This window comes from Panthera pardus, unplaced genomic scaffold (assembly GCF_024362965.1).
Source record: "Panthera pardus isolate Hobbes unplaced genomic scaffold, ASM2436296v1 HiC_scaffold_10, whole genome shotgun sequence".
In the NCBI taxonomy this organism is placed as follows: Eukaryota; Metazoa; Chordata; class Mammalia; order Carnivora; family Felidae; genus Panthera; species Panthera pardus.
The window spans coordinates 94,296,124-94,323,717 of record NW_026526655.1 but is presented as its reverse complement, the minus strand read 5'-3'; the positions used below and the strand labels follow the sequence as shown (position 1 = coordinate 94,323,717).

Below are 27,594 nucleotides of genomic sequence, written 5' to 3'. Positions count from 1 at the left end.
ACCTGCGTAACAGGACTCCGACCCTTCCCCAACCAATCGGCTGAGGCCACGACCCTTCCCCAGCCAATCGGCTGAGGCCACAGCCATTACCTCACCAACTGCCCCTAGACCCCTATAAAACCTTTGTGCTTTTGAAACTCGCTCTCTCTCCCTGGTATCTCACCGCTGCGTCGGTGCAGGTAGGGGATTGAGCTCGAGCTAGCTCGAATAAAGGTTCTTTTGCTTTTGCATCGGACTCGGCTCCCTAGTGGTCTTTGGGGATCACGAATTCTGGGCATAACAGTAACATGCCTAAAAGAGAATTTAAAGTATCATGAAGATACTCACTAGACTTGAGAAAAGAGTGGCAGGGAATAACATAGCAAAGATAAAGGGTTCAATAAACAAAATAAGGCACACAATTGATGGAATGAACAACAGGCTGGAAGAAGAAAAGGAATAAATTAATGACCTAGAAAAGAAAGGAAAGGAAAGTAATCAAACTGAACAAAAGACTGAAAAAATAATTATGCAAAATAAGAATAAACTTAGGGAACTCAGTGATTCCATCAACCGTAAAAACTTTTGTATTATAAGAATCTCAGAAGAGAAAGAGAAAAAGGGGCAGTAAATTTATTTGAAGTAATAATAGCTGAAAACTTCCCTACTCTGGGGAAGGAAACATATATCTGGATTCAGGGGGCACAGAGAACTCCAAAAAAAATCAACAGAAGCAAGCCCACAACAAGACACATTGTAATTAAATTGGCAACATTTAGTTACAGTCAAAAAATTTTAGAAGCAGCAAGACAAAAGAAGTCAGTAACATACAAGAGAAACCCCATAAGATTATTAGAGGCATTTTAAGCACAAACTTTCCAAGCTAGAAGGGAGTGGCATGATGTATTCAAAGTGCTTAGTGGGAAAAATCTGCAGCAAGAATGTTATATTCAGCATTCTATCATTCAGCATAGAAAAAGAGAGAAAGAGTTTCCCAGGCAAACAAAAGTAAAAGAGTTCATGACCACTAAACCAACTCCGCAGGGAATATTAAAGGGGACTCTGAGTGGGAAGGAAAGACCAAAAGTGACAACATTAAGAAAACAGGAAACACAAAAGCAATAACAATTACTATTTCAATAAAAAAAAAATCAGTCAAAAAACTCACAAAATAAAAGGCTGTAAATTATGACACTATATACCTAAAATGCAGGTAGGAATGGAGAAAAGAATGGGTTCAAAATTAAATGACCATCAACTTAATATAGATTACTATTTACAGAAGGGTTTATATACAAACCTAATGGTAACCACAAATCAAAAACCTGTAAGACATATGCAAAGAATAAAGAGAAACAAATCTAAATATATCATTAAAGAAAACAAGCAAAGCATGAAAGAAGGAAAGCAAACAAAGGATCAGAGAAAATCTTCAAAAATGACCACAAAATTAGTAATAAAATGGTAATAAATACATATCTATCAATAATTACTTTGAATGTAAATGGACTAAACACTCCAGTCAAAAGACATTGGATCATAAGGGGCATGTGGGTGGCTTAGTCAGGTGAGTGTCCGACTCTTGATTTCAGCTCAGGTCATTATCCCTGGATTAGGGGATTGAGCCCTGCGTCAGACTCCACACTAAGAGTCTAGCCTGCCTAAGATTCTCTCTCTCTTCCTCTACCCCTCTCCACTGCTCATGCACTCTCTAAAATAAAATATATATATTTGTGTGTATATATATATATACATACGTATATGTATATATACGTATGTATATATATATATATATTTGTGTGTATATATATATATACATACGTATATGTATATATACGTATGTATATATATATATATATATATATATATATATATATATACGTATTCCTACAAGGGATTCATTTTAGACCTAAAGCCACCTGCAGGTTGAAAGTAGAGATAGATGGAGAAACATCTATCATATAAATGGATGTCAAAAGAAAGCTGGAATAGCAATTCTTATCTCGAACAAAACAGACTTTAAAAGAAAACGGAACTGAGAGACAAAGAGAGGCTATAATAATAAAAAGTCCAACAAGAAGTTGTGACTACTGTAAATATGTATGCACCCAACAAGTGAAAATCCGAATACATAAAATAGTTCATAACAAACATAAAGGAACTAATCAATAATAATACGAAAACAGTAGGGGACTTTAAAACCCCACTTTCATCAACAGACACATCATCTAAACAGAAATCAATAAGGAAACAATTGTTTTGAATGATACACTAGACCTGATGGATTTAACAAATATATTCAGAACATTCTAACCTAAAATAGCATAATATACATTCTTCTCAAGTGCACATGGAACATTCTCCAGAAAATATCACTTTTTAGACTACAAAACAAGACTCAATAAATTCAAGAAGACTGAAGTCATAACATATATCTTTTCCAACCACAATGCTATGAAACTGGAAGTCAACCACAGGAAAAACTTTGGAAAGAACGAAAATACATGGAAGTTAAATAACGTGCTGCTAAACAATAAATAGGTCAACCAGGAAATCAAAGAAGAAATTAAAAAGTACATGGAAACAAATGAAAATAAAAACACAATGGACAAAAAATCTTTGGGATTCAGCAAAAGTGGTTCTAAGAGGGAAGTTTGTAGCAATAAAGGCCTGCCTCAAACAGCCAGAAAAATCTGAAATAACTACCTAACCTAACACCTAAAGGAGGTAGAAAAAGAAGTCTTCTGCCACTCTTGGTGGTGCTTGTATGCTCATTCAGTGTGGAACTGGTACCTCTTTTGTGAAACAGCAGCTGAGGAGACTCCAGGGCTCACCATGGGGGACGAAAAGCCCATGGAAGGAGTCAAGACTGAGAGCAATGATTATAGTAATTTGAAGATGGTAGGGCAGAATGCTTCTGTGGGGCAGTTTAGTATTAAGATGCATATATCACTTAGTAAGATAATGGAAGCTTATTGTGAACAACAAGATTTGTCAATGAGGCAGATCAGATTCCAATCTGATGGACAGCCAATCAATGCAACAGATACACCTGCACAACTGGATATGGAGGATGAAGATACAATAATGGGTTCCAGAATCTGATAGGAGGTGTCTACTAAAAAGGGAACCTGCTACTTTACTCCAGAACTCTGTTCCTCCAGACCAAGAGACATTCTCAGAAAACCACAGTTTGGTTCCACCATATCCTGACTACTATAGTATAATTTTCTCTATTTCTTCATTTTTCCTTTCCCCATTCCTTTATTGTATATAAAGTAACTGTGTATATGCACAAGCATTTTGCATTGTTTTAAACTAAATGGCCAATGGTATGTTGTGACCAGCATCAAATGGAGATGGGATGGGCAAAAATACTGGTTCCATAAAAATACCCCCATCCTCCATTACTGGCATGCTCATTCATCTCTATATTCCAGTAAGTTATTTTGCTCTCACTGTTTAACAAACAACAACAAAAAAAACCATAAAAATCCTTGCATACTTGTTTGATTGAAGAATTTTAATGTTTTTCATTTATCATTGTGAAACCAAGAACAGTTTTATAACTTTCTTGTATATAGCTGTTACATGTAGGGCAATCTGTCTTTAAATAGGGATAAATTACACTAAAAGAAATGAATTGTAGCTAGTTTTCCTTTCAAATCAAGTGTCTTTTTGTTTAAGTAAACTTCTTGTAAAAAAAAAACTTAAAACCAGCAAAAGGAGGGAAATAATAAAGATTACAGCAGAAATAAACGAGATAGAAACAAAACAACACAACAGATCAATGAAACCAAGAGCTGGTTCTCTGAATAGATCAACAAAACTGATAAACCATTACCCAGACTGATCTACAAAAGAGAGAGACAGAAAGGACTTAAATAAGTAAAATCAGAAATTATGGAGAAGAAATAACCAACACCACAAAAATACAAACAATCATAAAAGAATATCAGGAAAAAGTATGTGCCCAAAAATTGGACAACCTAGATAAAATGGATAAATTCTTAGCAACATATAAAATAGTAAAACTGAAACACATACAAAAAAGAGAAAATTTGAACAAACCAATAACTAGCAAAGATATTGAATCAGTAATCAAAAAACTCCCAACAAACAAAAGCCCTGGACCTGATAGCTTCGCAGGAAATTCTACCAAATGTTTATAGAAGACAAAATACTTACTCTTCTCAAACTATTTCAAAAAATATAAGAGGAAGGAAAACTTCCATTCTATGAGGTCAGGATTACCCTGATACCAAAACCACACAGAGACATCACTAAAAAAGAGAACTATAGACCAATATCCCTGAGGCATATAGATGGAAAAATCCTCAACAAAATACAGAATTCAACAATACTTTAAAAAAATCATTCATGAGTGCTGGCTTGAAGATGGCAGCATAGGAGGACGCTGGGTTCACCGCATCCTGCAGATGACTTAAGTCCACCCACACCTGCCTAAATAACCCAGAAAACCACCAGAAGACTAGCAGAATGGATTCTCTGGAGACAAGAGTAGACGAAAGGCCCACGGAAGAGGGTAGGAAGAGTGGAGAGGCAGTGCGGGCTACATGGACTGGCAGGAGGGAGCCGGGGTGGAGGGGCAGCCCGCCGGCCAAGCAGAGCCCCCGAGTCTGGCTTGCAAAAGTGGAGGGGCCAGACAGAGTGTGTTCTGACGGCAAGCAGGACTTAACATCTGGAAGGTTATAAGTTAACAGCTCTGCTCAGACAGCGGGAGGGCTGGAGGACAACGGGAGGGAGAGTTGTTGAGCCCTGGACAACAGAGCGCAGCTTGGCAAGGACAAAGGTGCTCGCCAGTGCCATCTCCCTCTCCCATCCCCCAGTTGAAATCCCAAAGGGAACCAGTTCCTGTCAGGGAACTTGCTTGCACCTTGCAAACACCCAACGCTGTGCTTCTGTGGATCCAGCCCTCCAGTGGCAGGTCTGAATCCCTCCGGGTGCCACAGGGCCCCTCCTGAAGCGGATCACTGAAGGAAAAGCGAGTTGAGCATGCCCTCCCAACCCCGTGCACCTTGCCAATCCACCCCAGCCAATACGCCAGATCTCCAGCACCACAAGCTTGGCAATGTGCAAGTAGCCCAGAAGGGCCACGCCACGCCATAGTGAATCCTGCCCCTAGGAGAGGGGAAGAGAAGGCACACACCAGTCTGACTGTGGCCCCAGCGGTGGACTGGGGGCAGACATCAGGTCTGACTGCGGCCAGCCCACCAACGCAAGTTACTCGAGACAGCACAGGGGAAGTGCCCTGCAGTTCCACACTATTCCAGGGACTATCCAGAATGACGAAACGGAAGAATTCCCCTCAAAAAAACCTCCAGGAAATAACAACAGCTAACGAACTGATCAAAAACGATTTAAACAATATAACAGAAAGTGAATTTAGAATAATAGTCATAAAATTAATCGCTGGGGTTGAAAACAGTATAAAGGACAGCAGAGAATCTATTGCTACAGAGATCAAGGGACTAAGGAACAGCCAGGAGGAGCTAAAAAATGCTATTAATGAGCTGCAAAATAAAATGGAGACAACCACAGCTCGGATTGAAGAGGCAGAGGAGAGAATTGGTGAACTAGAAGATAAAATTATGTAAAAAGAAGAAGCTAAGAAAAAGAGAGATAAAAAAAAATCCAGTAGTATGAGGAGAAAATTAGAGAACTAAGTGATGCACTAAAGAGAAATAATCTACGCATAATTGGTATTCCAGAGGAGGAAGAGAGAGGGAAAGGTGCTGAAGGTGTACTTGAAGCAATAATAGCTGAGAACTTCCCTGATCTGGGGAAGGAAAAAGGCATTGAAATCCAAGAGGCATAGAGAACTCCCTTCAGACGTAACTTGAATCGATCTTCTGCACGACATATCATAGTGAAACTGGCAAAATACAAGGATAAAGAGAAAATTCTGAAAGCAGCTAGGGATAAACGTGCTCTAATATAAAGGGAGACCAGTAAGACTTGTGACAGATCTCTCTACTGAAACTTGGCAGGCCAGAAAGGAATGGCAGGAAATCCTCAGTGTGATGAACAGAAAAAATATGCAGATGAGAATCCTTTATCCAGCAAATCTGTCATTTAGAATAGAAGGAGAGATAAAGGTCTTCTCCCAAAAAAAACTGAAGGAATACATCACCACTAAACCAGCCCTACAAGAGATCCTAAGAGGGATCCTGTGAGACAAAGTACCAGAGACATCGCTACAAGCATGAAACCTGCAGACATCACAATGACTCTAAACCCATATCTTTCTATGATAACACTGAATGTAAATGGATTAAATGCGCCAACCAAAAGACAAAGGGTATCAGAATGGATAAAAAACCAAGACCCATCTATTTGCTGTCTACAAGAGACTCATTTTAGACCTGAGGACACCTTCAGATTGAAAGTGAGGGGATAGAGAGCTATTGATCATGCTACTGGAAGTCAAAAGAAAGATGGAGTAGCCATACTTAAATCAGACAAACTAGACTTTTAAAGGCTGTAACAAGAGATGAAGAAGGGCATTATATAATAATTACAGGGACTATCCATCAAGAAGAACTAACAATTTTAAATGTCTATGCACGGAATACAGGAGCCCCCAAATATATAAAACAATTACTCACAAACATAAGCAACCTTATTGACAAGAATGTGGTAATTGCAGGGCACTTTAATATCCCACTTACAGCAATGGATAGATCATCTAGACACATGATCAAGAAAGAAACAAGGGCCCTGAATGATACATTGGATCAGATGGACTTGACAGATATATTTAGAACTCTGCATCCCAAAGCAACAGAATATACTGAATTTCGAGTGCACATGGAACATTTTCCAAGATAGATCACATACTGGGTCACAAAACAGCCCTTCATAAATATAAAAGAATTGAGATCATACCATGCTCACTTTGAGACCACAATGCTATCAAACTTGAAATCAACCACAGGAAAAAGTCTGGAAAACCTCCAAAAGCATGGAGGTTAAAGAACACCCTACTAAAGAATGAAAGGGTCAACCAGGCAATTAGAGAAGACATTAAAAAATATATGGAAACAAACAAAAATGAAAATACAACAATCCAAACGGTTTGGGATGCAGCGAAGGCAATCCTGAGAGGAAAATACACTGCAATCCAGGCCTATCTCAAAAAACAAGAAAAATCCCAAATATAGAATCTAACAGCACACCTAAAGGAAATAGAAGCAGAGCAGCAAAGACATGCCAAACCCAGCAGAAGAAGAGAAATAATAAACATCAGAGCAGAAAAAAACAATATAGAATCTAAAAAAACTGTAGAGCAGATCCATGAAACCATGGATGAAATCATGAATGAAAATGGAATTATTACAACCAATCCCTCAGAAATACAAGCAATTATCAGGGAATACTATGAAAAATTATATGCCAACAAACTGGACAACCTGGAAGAAATGGAAAAATTCCTAAACACCCACACACCTCCAAAACTCAAACAGGAGGAAATAGAAAGCTTGAACAGACCCATAACCAGCAAAGAAATTGAATCGGTTATCAAAAATCTCCCAACAAATAAGAGTCCAGGACCAGATGGCTTCCCAGGGGAATTCTAGCAGACATTTAAAGCAGAGATAATACCTATCCTTCTCAAGCTGTTCCAAAAAATAGAAAGGGAAAGAAAACTTCCAGACTCACTCTATGAAGCCAGCATTACTTTGATTCCTAAACCAGACAGAGACCCAGTAAAAACAAGAGAAGTACAGGCCAATATCTCTGATGAATATGGATGTAAAAATTCTCAATAAGATACTACCAAATGGAATTCAACAGCATATAAAAAGAATGATTCACCATGATCAAGTGGGATTCATTCCTGGGCTGCAGGGCTGGTTCAACATTCGCAAATCAATCAACGTGATACATCACGTTAATAAAAGAAAAGATAAGAACCATATGATCCTGTCAATCGAGGCAGAAACAGCATTTGACAAAATTCAGCATCCTTTCTTAACGAAAACCCTCGGGAAAGTCAGGATAGAAGGAACATACTTAAACATCATAAAAGCCATTTATGAAAAGCCCACAGCGAATATCATCCTCAATGGGGAAAAACTGAGAGCTTTCTCCCTGAGCTCAGGAACATGACAGGGATGTCCACTCTCACTGTTGTTGCTTAACATAATGTTGGAAGTGCTAGCATTGGCAATGAGACAACAAAAGGAAATCAAAGGCATCAAAATTGGCAAAGATGAAGTCAAGCTTTCACTTTTTGCAGATGACATGATATTATACCTGGAAAACCCGATAGACTCCACCAAAAGTCTGCTACAACTGATACATGAATTCAGCAAAGTCACAGGATACAAAATCAATGTACAGAAATCAGTTGCATTCTTATACACTAATAATGAAGCAACAGAAAGACAAATAAAGAAACTGATCCCATTCACAATTGCACCAAGAAGCATGAAATACCAAGGAATAAACCTAACCAAAGATGTAAAAGATCTGTATGCTGAAAACTATAGAAAGCTTATGAAGGAAATTGAAGAAGATATAAAGAAATGGAAAAACATTCCGTGCTCATGGGTTGGAAGAATACATATTGCTAAAATGTCAATACTACCCAAAGCTACTTACACATTCAATGCAATCCCAATCAAAATTGCACCAGCATTCTTCTCGAAGCTAGAACAAGCAATCCTAAAATTCATATGGAACCACAAAAGGCCCCGAATAGCCAAAGTAATTTTGAAGAAGAAGACCAAAGCAGGAGGCATCACAATCCCAGACTTTAGCCTCTACTACAAAGCTGTCATCATCAAGACAGCATGGTATTGGCACAAAAACAGACACAGAGACCAATGGAATAGAATAGAAACCCCAGAACTAGACCCACAAAAGTATGGCCAACGAATCTTTGACAAAGCAGGAACGAATATCCAATGGAAAAAAGACAGTCTCTTTAACAAATGGTGCTGGCAGAACTGGACAGCAACAGGCAGAAGAATGAAACTAGACCACTTTCTTACACCATTCACAAAAATACACTCAAAATGGTAAAGGACCTGAATGTGAGACAGGAAACCATCAAAACCCTAGAGGAGAAAGCAGGAAAAGACCTCTCTGACCTCAGCCGTAGCAATTTCTTACTTGACACATCCCCAAAGACAAGGGAATTAAAAGCAAAAATGAACTATTGGGACCTCATGAAGATAAAAAGCTTTTGCACTGCAAAGGAAACAATCAACAAAACTAAAAGGCAACCAACGGAATAGGAAAAGATATTTGCAAATGACATATCAGACAAAGGGCTAGTGTCCAAAATCCATATAAAGAGCTCAGCAAACTCCACACCCGAAAAACAAATAATCCAGTGAAGAAATGGGCAGAAAACATGAATAGACACTTCTCTAAAGAAGATATCTGGATGGCCAACAGGCACATGAAAAGATGCTCAACATCACTCCTCATCAGGGAAATACAAATCAAAACCACACTCAGATATCACCTCACGCCAGTCAGTGGCCAAAATGAATAAATCGGGAGACTATAGATGCTGGAGAGGATGTGGAGAATTGGGAACCCTCTTACACTGTTGGTGGGAATGCAAACTGGTGCAGCTGCTCTGGAAAACAGTGTGGAGGTTCCTCAAAAAATTAAAAATAGACCTACCCTATGACCCAGCAGTAGCACTGCTAGGAATTGACCCAAGGGATACGGGAGTACTGATGCATAGGAGCACTTGTACCCCAATGTTTATAGCAGCATTCTCAACAATAGCCAAATTATGGAAAGAGCCTAAATGTCCATCAACTGATGAATGGATAAAGAAACTGTGGTTTATATACACAATGGAATACTACGTGGCAATGAGAAAGAATGAAATATGGCCCTTTGTAGCAACGTGGATGGAAGTGGAGAGTGTGATGCTAAGTGAAATAAGCCATACAGAGAAAGACAGATACCATATGTTTTCACTCTTATGTGGATCCTGAGAAACTTAATAGAAACCCATGGGGGAGGGGAAGGAAAAAAGAAAAAAAGTGGTGAGAGTGGGAGAGAGCCAAAGTATAAGAGACTCTTAAAAATGGAGAACAAACTGAGGGTTAATGGGGGGTGGGTAGGAGGGGAGGATGGGTGATGGGCATTGAGGAGGGCACCTGTTGGGATGAGCACTGAGTGTTGTATGGAAACCAATTTGACAATAAATTTCATATTAATAAAAAAAAAGATCAAGGCAAGAATGCCCAATCTCACCACTTTTATTCAATCTAGTACTAGAAGTCCTAGCCACAGCAATCAGACAACAAAAAGAAATCAAATGCATCCAAAGCAGTAAAGTAAACCCAAGAGACTCCACCAAAAAACTGCTAGAACTAATAAATGAATTCTATAAAGTCGTAGGATACAAAACCAATGTACAGAAATCTATTGCATTTCTACATACCAATAATTAAGCAGCAGAAAAGAAATTAAAATACAATCCCATTTACAATTGCACCAAAGATAATAAGATACCTGGATATAAACTTACCCAAAGAAATGAAAGACTAGTACTCTGAAACTATACAACACTGATTAAAGAAATTGAAGATAACACAAATAAATGTAAAGACATGCCATGCCCATGGACTGGAAGAACAAATCATTAAAATATCTATACTACCCAAAGGAATCTTCACATTTAATGCAACCCTTATCAAAATACCAACAGCATTTTTTACGGACCTAGAACAAACAATCCCAAAATTTGTAAAGAACCACAAAAATCTAAAATACACATAGCAATCTTCGAAAAGCAAGCAAAGATGGAGGCATCACAATTCTGGACTTCAAGTTATATTACAAATCTGTAGTAACCAAAACAATATGGTACTGGCACAAAACAGACATATAGATCAATGTAACAGAATAATCCAGAAATAAACCTCCCACAATTTTATGGTCACTTAATCTTTGACAAAGAAGGCAAGAATATCCAATGAGACAAAGACAGTTTCTTCAACAAATGGTGTTGGGAAAACCGGACAGCAACATGAAAAGAATGAAAGTAAACCACTTTCTTACACTATATACAAATATAGGTCTTTTGGATTAAATACCTAAATGTGAGACCTGACACTATAAAAATCTCAGAGGAGAACACAGGCAGTAACTTTTCTGACATTGGCCATAGCAACTTTGTCTAGATATGTCTCCCGAGACAAGGGAAAACAAAAGCAAAAGTAAACTTTAGGACTACATCAAAAAGAAAGCTTCCGCACAGCAAAGGAAAACAAAACAATCAATAAAACTTAAAGGCAATATATGGAATGAGTGAAGATATTTGCAAAAGTGCATCTGATGAAGTGTTAGTATCCAAAATATATAAAGAACTTTTAAAACTCAAAACCCAAAAAACAAATAATCCAATTAAAAAATGGTAAGAAGACATGAATGGATATTCCTCCAAAGAAGACATACAGATGGCCAACAGACACATGAAAAGATGCTCAACATCAATGATCATCAGGGAAATGTAAGTCAAAACTACAATGAGATACCACCTCACACTTGTCTGAATGGCTAAAATCAACAATACAAGAAACAACAGGTGCTGGTGAGGATATGGAGAAAAAGGTACACCTATCATCTATCTTGTCTTGTTGGTGGGAATGTAAACTGGTACAGCCACTGTGGAAAACAGTATGGAGGTTCCTCAAAATTTTCAAAATAGAATTAAACCTATAATCCAGCAATTGCACTACAGGGTGTTTACCAAAAGAACACTAATTCAAACCCTGATGTTTATAGCAGCGTAATTTACAATATCCAAGATATGGAAGTAGCCCATGTGTCCATCGACTGTTAAATGGATAAAGAAGATGTGATATTTATCTACAATAGAATATTAGTCATAAGAAAGAATAAAATCTTGTCATATGCAACAATATGGATTGATCTAGACAGTAAACAAAATAAGTCTGTGACATAAAGACAAATACCGTATGATTTCACTCATATGTGGGATTTAAGAAACAAAACAAATGAGCAAAGGGGACAAAAAGACAAACCAAGAAACAGACAGACTTTTAACTATAGAGAACAGACTGAGAGTTACCAGAGGGGAGGTGGGGGGAGATGGAGGATGGGTTAAACTGGTGATGGGGATTAAGGAGTACACTTGTTGTGATGAGTACCTGGTGTTGTATGGAATTGTTGAAATACTATATTGTACACCTGAAATTAACATAACACTGTATGTTAAATACTGGAACAACAATAAAAACGTTTTAAAAAAGCTTTAAAAAGTACATGAAAAATTTTATAAAGTGTGGTGTGGGGGGGCAAACTAAAATTTTACGTAAAATGTTTTCATATTTGTAAACATGGACATGAAAACCATAGCTAACCGTGGCAGATTGTATTATCTAAAAATGACTGCACCAATATTTCCCATTACACATATGGTCTTCTTGCAAGGTGATGTTGACTCTCCTCCTGAAGTTAGGTAGGCTTATAACTACAGTCAAAATAACACTAGGTGACTTTTGAGGCTATTATAAAAGGGGATACAGCTTCTGCCTAATCCTGTAGGCGTGCTTATTCTTACAATTCAGTCACCATGCTGTGAAGGTTTGAAGAAATCCTAGCCAAGAGCTTGAATCAAGTGCAAGATATGTGACTAAGATGTCCTCAAGATGACAACAGGCCAGTCCAGGCACTGTCTGCAACTATAGGAGAGACCTTGAATGGGAACTGCTTAGCTGAGCCTAGCCACACCTCTGAACCATTAGAGATAATACAACAATAACTGCTGTTGTAAACCACTAAGTTTTGTGGCAATTTATCATGTAGCAATAGATAACCCAAATAATAAACAATCAGTTAGTACCTAATCTGTGCCCGGCAACTGTGCCAAGTGCTGTACTATTATCATTTTATTTCACCCACACAATTATTTAATGAGTAGGTGTTATCATTATTCACTTTTTGTAATGAGCAAAATGAGATTAAAAGAGGCTAAATAAGGCCACAGTAAATAGTAGAGCTGATACTGAAACAAAGGACTCCCTCACTCCAAAGTTTTTTTGCATTAGAAATTTTCTATGATTATAATAGTAAGAGCAACTTGTTTACTGAGAGCTTATATGCCCTTCACTTTTTGTAGCACTTCACATGCACTAACTATTTTCATTCTCACAAACATCCTATAGAATGTATTATTACTATTTTCCTTTTATAGATTAGCAAGTTGAAACAGAGAACTTAAGTAACTTGCCCAAAATTAAACAGCTGCTGAGTCTAAGGGCCACCATTTAAAATGAAGCAATAAAGCTTCAGAACCTCTTCCTATTGCTTTTTATATTACTCTTACAATTATACAAAGAGTTGCAGCTAAAATGGAATAACAGAGACTAGATTTATCCCCCTCCTAAAACAACTAAAAACACGCACACAATAAATTAAAACAATGGTTTTTAAGGCTCAGTCTGTTAAACAACCAGCTCTTGATTTCGGCTCAGGTGGTGATCTCACAGCTCATGAGTTCAAGCCCTGCATCCGGCTTGGGATTCTCTGTCTCCCTCACTCTCTGACCTTCGCACATGCACTCTCTCCCTCTCTCTCTCAAAAATAAACAAATAAAGTTAAAAAAAAAAAAATTCATACAGGTGAGTAAAGACAAAAGAGCTGCCCTGAGACTTCCAGGAATCTACAGAGGGTCCCCTCTTTGTCCAACTCCTGATCAGGCAATGCCTAAATCCAAGGAAACACTCACTTCAAATATCTGAGAGAAAAATCTCCAGACCAGGAATTCATGGAATACTGGGCACTCGGAAGGGTCTTGCTTTATAGTAAGGCAAAATTAGCCCTAGATTCATCACTCCGTTGGTCCTACTTGACTAAACTTTTTTAAAAGACCTAAAAAGATCAAACGATTTCTAAATAAACTTGCTATGTCCTAGAACAAGTTTCAAAAATATTCATAAGGATACAAAAATATCTAGTACCAATATGCTTCTATCTGTCAAAATACTTACTTTGGAGATTTTTCTTCTGTTTTGCCATTATTTTTTGTTAGAACTGCAGTCACCCATGTTAATTATGGTGAGCTTGGCTGTAGCAGCAAATAGACCCCAAAGTGTGTAAGTATTCAACCAAAAAGGAATTTATTTTCTAATCATACAGTAATACAGCAGGGGTGTTTCTAGTTGGTAAGCACCTCTTTTCCATGTGGTAACTCAGGGACACAGGACCTTGGAGAATTTGCCATTACCTAGCCCTTCCATTTGACTGCCAGAAATGGAAAGTGAAGGAGCACATTCGCAAAGTCTGTTTTGCTAGTATTTCATTGCCTAGAATTTAGTAACATGGTCTTACTTTTACCTATAACAGAGGTGAGGAAATGTATCCAGGTGTATACCCAAGAAGAAAAGGAAATGGATTTGGAGTGAAGAGCTATTGGTCTTGTCACAGCCATTGTGTTCAAACACTTTTTATAACAATCAATTTTTAGAGGAAAGATGGGAGGTGCTTTGTGGCAGATTTTGTCAATCTACTTAATTTTGTGGGTGAGGGAGTTCTCATTCATCCTGAACTGTTCCAGCCACCCAAAACTTTGTGACTTTTCCAAGGAATCTAGAAAGCCACACTTACTGATCTGAAATTAGACCACTTCATTATATGATTCCTGGCAAAGATTTTTGGGTAGGTTGAAGTACAAAAGGGAGGTAAACAGTCAATTCCTGGAGAACTTCACACTTCTATTGTCTCTGAGTCTCTCCCTCCCTTTTTTAAAGGCATAGGTTTTTTAGTTTTTTATGTTCATTTATTTATTTTTGAAAGAGACAGAGTGCAAGCAGGGGCAGGGCAGACAGAGGAAACATAGAATTCCAACCAGGCTCCACACTGTTAACAGAGAGCCTGACAAGGGGCTGGATCCCACCAAATGTGAGGTCACAACCTGAGCTGATATCAGAAGTCAGACGCTCAACCAGTTGAGCCACCCAGGCGCACCTCTCCCTGAGTCTCTTTCCAATTCAATAATTTGCCACCTCTAATATTAGAACACCTTTCAAATGGTCCATAGCTTTTGAAACAGAAGACCAGAAGGGGCAGGTTTAGTGGGAAAAATCACTAAATCCAGTATTTTTAAATTAAGATACAATTCACATACCATAAAATTCAATATTTTAAACTGTAAAATTCAGTGACTTTAGTATATGTGCTGCCGAAGCGAGCACTCAGTGATTTTTAGTATATTCACAGAGTAGTGCAACTATCAGCACTATGCAATTCCAGGAAATTTTATATAAATGCAATCATTTAATATGTTGCCTTTCGTCTAGGTTCATTAACTCAGTTATGTTTCCAAGATTCATCCATGTTGTATCCGTACTTCATTCCATTCTGCAGATGAATGATATTCCATTGTATGGATACATAACTTTCATTCATGAATTCATCAGTTGATGGGTATTTGGCTTGTTGCAATAAACAGGGCAGCACATGTATCTTTTCAAATTCGTGTTTTCATTTCCTTTGAATAAATACTCACAAGTGGAATTGCTTGAATATATGGTAGTTCTATTTTTAATTTTTTGAGGAACCTCCATACTGTTTTCCATACTGGTGGTACCAATTTACATTCCCACCAACAGTGCACATGGTTCCCTTTTCTCCACATCCTCATCAATACTAGTTATTTCTTGCCATTTTGATTACAGATTCCAAATGTGAGGTAGTATCTCATTGTAGTTTTGATTTGCATTACTCTGATGATCAGTGATTTTCATGTGTCTGTTGGCCATGTGTCTGTCTTCTTTGAAAAAAAATGTCTATTTAGCTATTCCACCCATTTTTTAATCAGACTGTTTATTTTTGATATTGAGTTTTATGAATTCCTTATATGTTTTGGATATTAACCCCTTATCAGGTACATAATGTGAAAATATTTTCTCCCATTTGGTAGGTTACCTTTTCATTTAGTTGATGGTTTCCTTTGTTGTGCAGGTTTTTTTTTTTTGTTTTTTTTTTTTTTTAATGTTTGTTATTTTGTGTGAGAGAGAGACAGAGCGTAAGCAGGGAAGGGGCAGAGAGAGAGGGAGACACAGAATCTGAAGCAGACTCCAGGCTTCAAGCTGTCAGCACAGAGCCCAACATGGGGCTTGAACCCACAAACTGTGAGATCGTGACCTGAGCTGAAGTTGGACACTTAACCAATTGAGCCACCCAGGCACACCTTAGAGTTTAAATTTTATATAGTCCCAATTATTTACTTTTGCTTTTGTCGCCTATGTTTTTGGTGTCAGATGGAAAAAATCAATGTCAAGACCAAGGTCATGGAGTTTACTGCTTGTGTTTTCTTCTAGGAGTTTTATGTCGTGTTCAAATATTTTATTTTTTACATTTCTTTATTTTTGATAGAGAGACAGAACACAAGTGGGGGAGGGGCAGAGAGAGAAGGCGACACAGAATCCAAAGCAGGCTCCAGGCTCCAAGCTTTCAGCACAGAGCCTGACGTGGGGCTCAAACTCACAAACCATGAGATCATGAACTGAGCTGAAGTCGGATGCTTAACCAACTGAGCCACCCAGGTGCCCCTTATGTTCAAATATTTAATCCATTTTAAGATAATTTTTTCATGTGGTATAATATATTGGTCCAGTTTTCCCAATACCAATAAAGACTCTCATTTTCCCAATGTATATACTTGGTTCTTTTATAGTAGATTAATTGACCATATATGTTTGTAGGTTTATTTCTGGTCTCTGTTCTGTTCCATCGGTCTATGTGGCTGTTTCTTATGCAAGTATTATACTGTTTTGATTACTATAGCTTTGAAATACAGTTTGAAATCAAGAAGTGTGATGCCTCTAGCTTTGTTCTTCTTTCTCAAGATTGCTTTGGCTATTCAGAATCTTTTGTAGTTTCATATGAATTTTAGGATTGTTTTATTTCTGTGAAAAATTCCATTGGAATTTTGATAGGAACTGCACTGAATCTATAGATTGCTTTGGGGAGTATGGACATTTTAACAATATTGATTCTTCTAATACATGAGCATGAAATATCTTTCTATTGGTTTGCATCTTCAATTTCTTTCATTAATGTCTTATAAGTTTTCAGCATAAAGGTCCTTCACCTCCTTGGTTAAAGTTATTCCTAGGTATTTCATTCTTTTTGATGCAATTGTAAATAGGATTGTTTTTGTAATTTATCTCAGATTTCACTTTTAATATATAGAAAGGCAACAGATTTTTGTATACTGATTTTGTATCCTGTTACTTTACTGAATTCATTGATTGGTTCTAACATTGTCTTGTAGGCTTTAGAGTTTTCTATACACAATATCATGTCACCTGTAAATAGCAACAATTTTATTTCTTCCTCATTAATTTGCAGGCCTTTTATTTCTTCTTATCTAATTGTTGTAGCTAGGACTTCCAATACTATGTTGAATAAAATGGCAAGAATAGGCATCCTTCTAATGTTCCTGATATTAGAGAGAAAGGTTTCACCTTTTCACCAATGAGAAAGATATTAGCTCTTGGCTTGTCATATATGGCCTTTATTATGTTCATGTATGTTCCCTTTATACACACTTTATTGGCTTTTTTTCTTTTCAAATTTTTATTTAAATTCTAATTAGTTAATATAAAGTACAATATTGGTTTCAGGAGTAGAATTCAGTGATTCACCACTTACATAAAACACCCAGTGCTCATCATAACAAGTGCCCTCCTTAATACCCATCACTTATCTGGCCCATACCCCACCCACCTGCCTCCATCAACCCTCTGTTTTGTTCTCTTTTATTTTTTTAATGTTGATTTATTTTTTAGAGAGACAGAGACAGAGCATGAGTAGGGGAGGAGCAGAGAGAGAGGGAGTCACAGCATCTAAAGCAGGCTCCAGGCCCTGAGCTGTCAGCACAGAGCCCAACCGGGGCTTGAACTCACAAACCATGAGATCATGACCTGAGCCAAAACCAAGAGTTGGATGTTCAACCAACTGAGCAACCAGGCACCCCTGAATTAGTTTTGAAATAGGGAAATGTGAGCTTTTCTTTTTCAAAATTGCTTCGGCTCTTCTGGGTACTTTGCATTTCCACACAAATTTTGTGAATTTTATGATCAGCTTGTCAATTCTACAAAAATAAAAAGGTTGCTAGAATCTTGATCGGGATTGCACTGAATCTGTAATATAGACTGGTTTTAGATGTATTGTTTTGACATATCTATTAGACATGCAAATGGAAATGTTAAGTCTAGAGTTCAAAGAATAATCACTTTTATTATATACTAAATTAATCGCTCAATAACTTATGAGATTGATACTACAGGGATACTGAGCTCTATTGATGATAAAAAAAAAAGTGATGCAAATTTCAATAAACATTACTTAAATCAGAAAAGTTTATGACAAAAAATAGAAATCTATCGTAATACTTTAATATTTCAAAAATTAGAAAACACCCTGAATTAAATTCAGTAGTATCACTTGATGTGATGTTGGAGTCCAGGAGTGAATGGTCAAGAAAGAATTCTTAAAGACGTTTTCAGTGCAAACATGTGGGTTTATTAAAGCACAGGGACAGGACCTGTGTGCAGACAGGGCTGCACTGGGATAGTGAGGAGTGATATACTTTTTAGTCAGTCTGGGTTAAGGATAGCTTAAGTCTCTAAGGAATTTGGAAGCAAGACTTCTAGGACCTTAAGGGGCTAGCTGCTGTTAAGATAAAGTTATTTACTGGGGTGGCTGGGTGGCTCAGTCGGTTGAACATCTGACTTCTGCTCAGGTCATGATCTCGCGGTCCGTGAGTTTGAGCCCCGCGTCGGGCTCTGTGCTGACAGCTCAGAGCCTGGAGCCTGTTTCAGATTCTGTGTGTCCTTCTGTCTCTGACCCTCCCCCGTTCATGCTCTGTCTCTGTCTCAAAAATAAATGTTAAAAAAAATATTTTTAAAAGATAAAGTTATTTACTACTATCTAGTAAAACATGAGTCATGAGACCCTTCAGATGTATATCAGTGGGCCATAAGTTTGAAGGATGATTCCTAACATATATTTTGGGGACGGCAGAGATAAAGGAAGCTTCCAAAGTAATTTTCATATGTTAAAAAAGACTTACAGGATCTTGGAGGTCTGGCTATTGTCAAGCTAAGGTTGCTTTTTGCCTGTAGCAAAGTATTAACATTAAGGCAGCTGTTAAGTTCCTTGAGGAAGGTCACTCTTGCCTCAAGTACTTGTCAAATGGATGCAAGTTGTAAGGAGATTTAATTTTATCTACATTTCTTTTGCCTTTGTTCTCCACATTATCACTAATGTTCTATTTTTTAAGTTGGGCTGTAGGTTGACAATACTAATTTTATTACTTTGCTTTATTAGAAACAATACTTCATATGTAATATTTTGAATATACTAAAGTATTTCCTAGCCTTCAAAGAGCAGGGAGGGGGAGGGCAACATTATGACGGTTAACTTATGGCTCAACTTAACTGAGTCTTTGGTTACCTAGACATTTGGGCAAACATTCAGGATATGTCTGTGAGGGTGTTTCTGAATGAGATTAACATTTGAATCAGAAGACAAAGTAAAGCATATTGTCCTCCCTAACCAGAGTAAATCCTATTCACTCAGTTAAAAACTGAATAAAGCAAAAAGGCTAACCCTTCTATAAGTAAAGGGGAACTTCTACTGCCCTGCTATCTTCAAGCAGAGACAACAGTTTTTTCCTGTCTTGGACTGAAACATCAGCTCTTCTTAAGTCTCAAGCCTATATCTTCTGGACTAGAACTTATGTCTGGCTCTCCTGGTTCTATGGTCTTCACATGTGGACTGGAACTACATGAACGACTCTCCTGCATCTCTAGCTTCCCAACTGCAGATCTTAGAACTTTTCAGCCCCCACAATCATGTGAGCCAATTCCTCATAATAAATCTTGAAACACACACACACACGCATAGACATGTGTGTGTTATACATGTATATATGTATGTACATATGTATATGTATGTATATGTGTGGATATGTATATATATGTATATGTGTGTATATATGTGTGTATATATGTATGTATGTATATATGTACATATATGTATGTGGTTGGTTTTGTTTCTCTGGAAAACCCTAATAAAGATTTGAAGGGAAAAATAAAACACTAACCAAGGGAAGTTAAGTATGTTGATCAAGGTCAGAAACATAATTAACATTAGGATAAAACTAGAACTCAGGACTCTTAGCAGCTAGTCCAGCAGACAAACATTGTGGGTGCGAAATTCTAATCTAGGTTTATTGAACCTCTTTTACACAAACATGTTACTCCTGAATAACTGAATATGGGAAAAAAAGAGTGATTATGACATTTCTCACATGTATGACAGATTGCCAGATTCTCATAATTCACAGCATCATAATAATCTAATGATCAAATTGATAATTATGCATAAATAAAATCATTCCACTCTGTTAACCCCTGCCCCATTCTTCTCTCAATTAAAACATAAGATTATTCTCATACACATGAGAAGCTTAATTTCTCATACACATGAGATATTTTGGGATGCAGTGCCATCAATATGCTAATAGAACTCATCTCATCTCAATACATTTTCAGCTTATTCTGACAGTGTTAGTGCCCCAATCTGTCCATTGTAATGTCTGAAGTTCAAATCAAAGGAAAAAGAAAGAAGGATGCCCTGCCCAGAGAGGAATGGATATTACTACAAATTCCTATTATAAATGTCCTATTACTATTCTGTTGAAGAAAGGCCCTGAGAGAAGAAACCAGAGTCCTTTGCTCCACTGAAAACTTATAATGCTTTGATTTAAAAAAAAAAAAAAAAAGTTATTTAAATTTCTACCTATCTTTGAAAATCAGAAAAAAAATTAAGATTTGAAAAAGAAGTGAATAAAGAAAAGAAGTTTCATCCATTTATTTAGAAATTTTCCTTATGAAGAAAACTTTTTAACAATGTAGTCATCTTTAGTGGAATCTATTCAAAATTACAACAAAATCTTCTGGAATACTAACAATGAAAAGAAAGGAGAAAAAGAATTTGGCTACCTGATTTATTTACACTAATTTGACAGTGGTAATAATAAAACTTTTTAAATTAAAAACAGGAAGAATTTAAAGTAACAAATCTTTAGTTGATTTATCCCAAACAATAAAGTTTAAAACTTGGGCTGTGAAGTCTTCCCCCCCTCCACCCCCCATTGTCTTCATCATGTTCATAGGCATGTATACCACCACCACTGACATTTCTCACTACACAAAATCAGTTGAAACAGAAAGGGAAAAATATCAGAATATTCACAGGGTGGGAAGGTGCTCACTATGGGGTGGGAGAGGCAGTGTATTTTAAAACATCTCTTCCTGATCTGGCTGAGATTTGCTATTTCAAAGTTTTGTTTGTTTGTTTTTGTTTGTGTTATTTAAATAAATGCAGCCACAAGAATTCCCTGCTGCAACTATAATTTTTATTTTCCTGTCTACTGCTTAAATAGAAAATTGACCAAATGGCTCTCAACTTTTGATCTTAAAATCTTCCACCGATCCAAAAACGTTATCAATTAGCTAATATTTTCAACTTCCTATTTAATAATTTTTGCATAAAATAAACTGAAGTAAATTTAGTTCATAAGGTCTCTGCTGAGTAAAGCAATTTCTTATTTCCTGTATAAGTATTAAGTGTTCAATTTAATAAATTATACTCCTTGCTCCAATAAGATTTCTCAAGGCAAAATTCAATTAAGTACTTTATTTTTGCCTTAAAATAAACATATAACATGTATAATTCATACCTAACATCAAGTCTAATCCTATGGAATTATTATAGTGCTGTGCTATCCATTATGGTAGCCACTAGACAAATTAAATCTAAATTAATTAAAATAAAATAAGCCCCTCACCAGTGTGATATCAATACTTGTTACCTAAATTGCTAACAGCACACTGACATGCGCCCTCCAGCCAAGCCTTAGTTCCACATCTCCTCCTACAGAAGACCTGGGCAAACCTTGCTAACACTACACTCTCCCATATGTGTTTCTGTGAATCCACCACCTCCAACTGCCTGCAAGGTCATGGCAGCTGCAGGTCCCCTAATGTAGCAAACTGGTGCAAACCCTGCCGGCACTGGGTGCTTCAACCCTGCATTCTCCTGAAGATCTGCCCCTTCCACAGGCCTTGGCCAGAGCCCATTCTAAGTGGTGTTACAAACCTGGAAGAATGCAAGCAGTCCTGACAAGGGCTAGCACCACTCCAAACCTACTCCTGCCCCAGGTAGAGGGGAATATAACTACAGTAGGCCAGAGGCCCCAACAGTAGATTAGGGGGTAGACATGTGGCCTGATTGCAGGCCTGCCCACCAATGAAAGCTTTTCAGGGGTCAACACAGGGAAAGTGCCCTGTGGTTCAGTGCTACCGCATCTCTGGCAAACGCCTGTTCTGACCCAACATAAGCCCAAGAAGGACCCAGACTGGCCCACTAACAACACAGAGACCAAACCCTATCCACAACAGGCAAAGAGAGCCATAGCAGACAACTGCTCTGAAGGCAAAAGCAACTCAGCCACAACAGCAGGGTGTACAAATAGAGATATCCTTGAAATGTCCCTTGGTGAACAAGGGACCCTGGCACAGCAGGGGACTACAGGACTCCATCTTCATAAGGCCACTGCTTTCAAGATCAGGAAACATAGATGACTTTCCTAATACATAGAAAAGGACACAGAGGCTAAAATTAACAACTCAGGAAACAAAAGATGCTGGCGAGGATGTGGACAAACGGGAACCCTCTTGCACTGTTGGTGGGAATGTAAACTGGTGCAGCCACTCTGAAAAAACAGTGTAAAGGTTCCTCAAAAAATTAAAAATAGAACTACCCTACGAGCCAGCAATAGCACTACTAAGAATTTAGCCAAAGGATACAGGAGCTCTGATTCACAGGGGCACATGTACCCCAATGTTTATAGCAGCGCTTTCAACAATAGCCAAATTATGGAAAGAGACTAAATGTCCATCAACTGATGAATGGATAAATGAGATGTGGTTTATATATACAATGGAATACTACTTGGCAATGAGAAAGAATGAAATCATGCCATTTGCAGCAATGTGGATGGAACTGGAAGGTATTATGCTGAGTGAAATGAGTCAGTCAGAGAAAGACAGATATATGTTTTCATTCATATGTGAATCTTGAAAAACTTAACAGAAGACCATGGGGGAAGGAAGGGGAAAAAAATAGTTACAGAAAAGAAGGGAGGCAAACCATAAGAGACTCTTAAATACAGAGAACAAACTGAGGGTGGATGGGGAGGTGGGGGAGAGGGGAAAATGGGTGATGGACTTGTTGGGATGAGCACTGGGTGTTATATGGAAGCGATGAACCATGGGAACCTACCCCAAAAACCAAGATCACACTTTACACACTGTATGTTAGCCAATTTGACAATAAATTATATTAAAGAGAAAAAAAAAAAAAAAAAAAGGACACAGAAAGGTAGATAAAATTGAGGAGACAGAGAAATATGTCCCAAAAGAAAGAACAAGACAAAAATCACAGAAGAGACCTAAACAAAATAGAGATAGTAATATGATTGATAGAGAAGTTAAAGTAATGGATATAAAAATACTCACTGGACTTGAGAAAAGAGTGGAAAACCTCAATGAGACCCTTAACAAAGAGATAGGAAATATAAAAAAGAACGAATCAGAGATGAAGAACTCAATAAATAAAATTAAAAATAAACTAAATGGAAGACATAATAGAGTAGAGGAAGCAGAAGAATGGATTAGTGACCTGGAGGATAGAATAATGGAAAGCAATCAAGATGAACAGGATAAAAAAAAAATAATAATAATAAATGAAAATAAGGAAGGTGGTGACAGCATCAACCATAATGATATTCACATTATAAGGATCTCAGAAGGAGAACAGAGAGAAAAGGGGTCCGAAAATTAATTTGAAAAATAGCTGAAAACTTTGGAATCTGGAGAAGGAAACAGAAATCAAGATCTAGATAGAGAACTCCAATAAAATCAACCCAAGACGTTCTACACCAATACACATAGTAATTAAAATGCTAAAAAGTAGTGATAATGAGTTAATTATAAAACAGCAAAGAAAGAAAACAGTTACATACAAGGAAAACCCCATAAGACTATCAGCTGACTTTTCAGCAGAAGCTTTGTAGACCAGAAGGGAGTGGCATGATACATTCAGGGTGCTGAAAGAGACAAACCTGCAGCCAAGAATACCCTATTCAGCAAGGCTATTATTCAGAATAGAAGAGATAAAGAGTTTCCCAGACAAATAAGTTAAAAGAATTCATGACCACTAAACCAGCCTTACAAGAAATATTCAAGGGGCTCTTTGAGTGGAAAGGAAAGACCATAAGTAGGAGTAAAAACTGTAAAAATAAGTGTATTTATGAAATCAAGGGATTTGTCAAGGGATGCACAAAATACAAAAATGTAAAGTATGATACCATATACCTAAAATGTTGGAAGAAAAGGGTAAAGAATGGCTTGAAACTAAATCAACCATCAACTTAATATAGACTACTATATGCAAAAGATGTTATATACAAACCAAATAGTAACCACATACCAAAAAAACACTACAAGGTATGTAAAAAGAGAAAAAAAGAGAAGAATCCAAGTATATCACTAAATAAAGTCTACAAATCATGAGACAATAGAGTAAGAGAAGAAAGGAACAGAAAAAAGTACAAAAACAACAATCCAAAAAGTAATAAAACATCAACAAGTACATACTATTAATGACTGTAAATGTAATTGAACTAAATGCTACAATCAAAAGACAAAGGGTGAATAAATGGATAAAAAAGCAAGACACATCTACATGCTGTCTAGAGGACACTCATTTCAGACCTAAAGACACATGCAAATTGAAGGTAAAGGGATGGGAAAGCATTTTTCATACAAATGGAAGTGAAAAGCCAGAGAAGCAATACTTACATGAGACAAAGTAGACTTTAAAACAAAGACTGTACAAAAGACAAAAAAGTATACTATATAATCATAAAGGGAACAATCCAAGAAGAAAATATAACAATTGTAAATATTTATGCACCCAACATGGAAACACTCAAATATATAAAACAGTTAATAACAAACATAAAGGAGCTAATCAACAGTAATACAATAATAGTGGAGTACTTTAACACCACACTTTAAAGGACAGATCATTCACAGACTTCAAGCTGTATTACAAAGCTGTAATCATCAAGACAGTATGGTACTGGCACAAAAACAGACACTCAGATCGATGAAACAGAATAGAGAACCCAGAAATGGACCTATAAGCATATGGCCAACTAATCTTTGACAAAGCAGAAAAGAACTACGTGGATGGAATTAGAGGGTATTATGCTAAGTGAAATTAGTCAGAGAAGGTTAAATATCATATGACTTCACTCATATGAGAAATTTAAGACACAAAACAGATGAACATAAGGGAAGAGAAGCAAAAATAATAGAAAACAGGGAGGGGTACAAAACCTGAGAGACTCTTAAATATGGAGAACAAACAGAGGGTTACTAGAGGGGTTGTGGAAAGGGGGATGGGCTAAATGGGTAAAGGGCATTAAGGAACCTACTCCTGAAATCATTGTTGCACTATATGCTAACTAACTTGGATGTAAATTTAAAAAAATAATTAAAAAAAAATAGAAATAAAGGACAGATCATTCAAACAGAAAGTCAACAAGGAAATAGAGGCTTTGAATGACACACTGGACTTAAGGGATTTAGCAAATGTATCCAGGACATTCCATCCATGAACAGTAGGATATACATTCCTTTCAAGTGCACATGGAACATTCTCCAGATCACATATTATGCCACAGAACAAGTCTCAACAAACTCAAAAAGATTGAAATCATAAGACATACCTTTTCTGACTACACGCTATAAAACTAGAAATCAACCAAAAGAAAAAAATCTGGAAAGAGCACAAATACATGGAGGTTAAATAGCATGCTACTAAATAATTAATGGGTCAACCAAGAAAACAAAGAAATAAAAAAAAAACACAGGGAGACAAATGAAAATAAAAACACAATGTTCCAAAATCTGTGGGATGCCACAAAAACTGTTCTAAGAGGGAAGTTTATTACAATACAGGCCTACCTCAAGAAGCCAGAAAGATCTGAAAAAAAACAACCTAATCTCATGCCTAAAGGAGCTAAAATAAGAAGTACAAACAAAACCCAAACTCAGTAGAAGGAAGGAATAATAAAGATTAGAGCAGGGCGCCTGGGTGGCACAGTCTGTTGAGCGTCCGACTTTGGCTCAGGTCATTATCTCCCACTCCATGAGTTCGAGCCCGGCATCAGGCTCTGTGCTGACAGCTCAGAGCCTGGAGCCTGTTTCAGATTCTGTGTCTCCTTCTCTCTCTGACCCTCCCCCATTCATGCTCTGTCTCTCTCTGTCTCAAAAATAAAAACAAACAAACAAACAAAAAAAGATTAGAGCAAAAATAAAAGGAATAGAAACTAAAAACCACTAGAAAAGATCAAGAAAACCAGGAGCTGGTTTTTGAAAAGATCAACGGCATTGAAAAACCTTTAACCAAATACAAAAAAAAAAAGAAAAAAAAAGAAAGGAAAAAAAGAAAGAGGACTCAAGTAAACAAAATCAAAGCAAAAATAAGAAACAAAATAAAAGAAATAACAACCAATACCACAGAAATACAAATTTTAAGAGACTACTATAAAAAAAAGTATATGCTAATAGACAACCAAAAATAAATGGATAAATTCCTAGAAACATATGACCTCCTAAAACTGAATCAAGAAGAAACAGAAAATTTGAATATACAGATTACCAGAAATGAAATTGAATCAGTATTCAAAAAACTCACAACAAACAAAAGTCTAGGACCAGATGGCTTCACAGGTGAATTCAACCAAACATTTAAAGAGTTAATACATATTCTTATCAAACCATTCCAAAACATAGAAGATGAAGGAAAGCTTCATAGAAGGAATTTGGTATCAGCATTACTGATACCAAAACCAGGTAAGATACTACAAAAAAAACAGAGAACTATAGGCCAATACCTCCCATAAACATAGATGCAATAAACTGCAACAAAATGCTGGCAATCTGTATCCAACAATACATTTAAAAAAATCATTCACCATGATCAAGTGGCATTTATTCCTGAAACACAAGTGTGGTTCAATATTTGCCAAGCAATTGACGTGATATACCATATCAAGAAAGAGAAAAGATAAAAACCATATGATCATTTCAGTAGATGCAGAAAAAACATTTGACAAAGTACAACATCCATTCATGATAAAAAAAAAAAACCTTCAACAAAGCCGATCTGAAGGAAACATACCACAACGTAATAAGGTCATATATGAAAATCCCATAGTTAACATCATGCTCAATGGGGGAAAACTGAGAGCTTTTCCACTAAGATCAGGAACAAGAAAAGGATGTTTATTCTACTTTTATTCAAGATACTACTGGAAGTCCTAACCACAGCAATCAAACAAGAAAAAGGAATAAAAGACATTCAAATTGATAAGGAAGAAGTGAAACTTTAATTATTTGTGTATGACATAATATTACGAATAGAAAACACTAAAGACTGCAC

General features: G+C 36.9%; 2 protein-coding genes across 5 annotated transcripts in view; one reads left to right on the top strand and one right to left on the bottom strand.

The window, feature by feature from the left end:
• The window catches only part of ZRANB3 (zinc finger RANBP2-type containing 3), a 303,348-nt gene that overhangs the window by 218,310 nt on the left and 57,444 nt on the right, over nt 1-27,594 (bottom strand). The gene's annotated exons all lie outside the window — the stretch shown is intronic.
• On the top strand, nt 2,815-3,084 carry LOC128778861 (small ubiquitin-related modifier 2-like). Its single transcript, XM_053909326.1, has one exon. It carries the CDS (start codon nt 2,815-2,817, stop codon nt 3,082-3,084), a length of 270 nt encoding a protein of 89 aa, XP_053765301.1.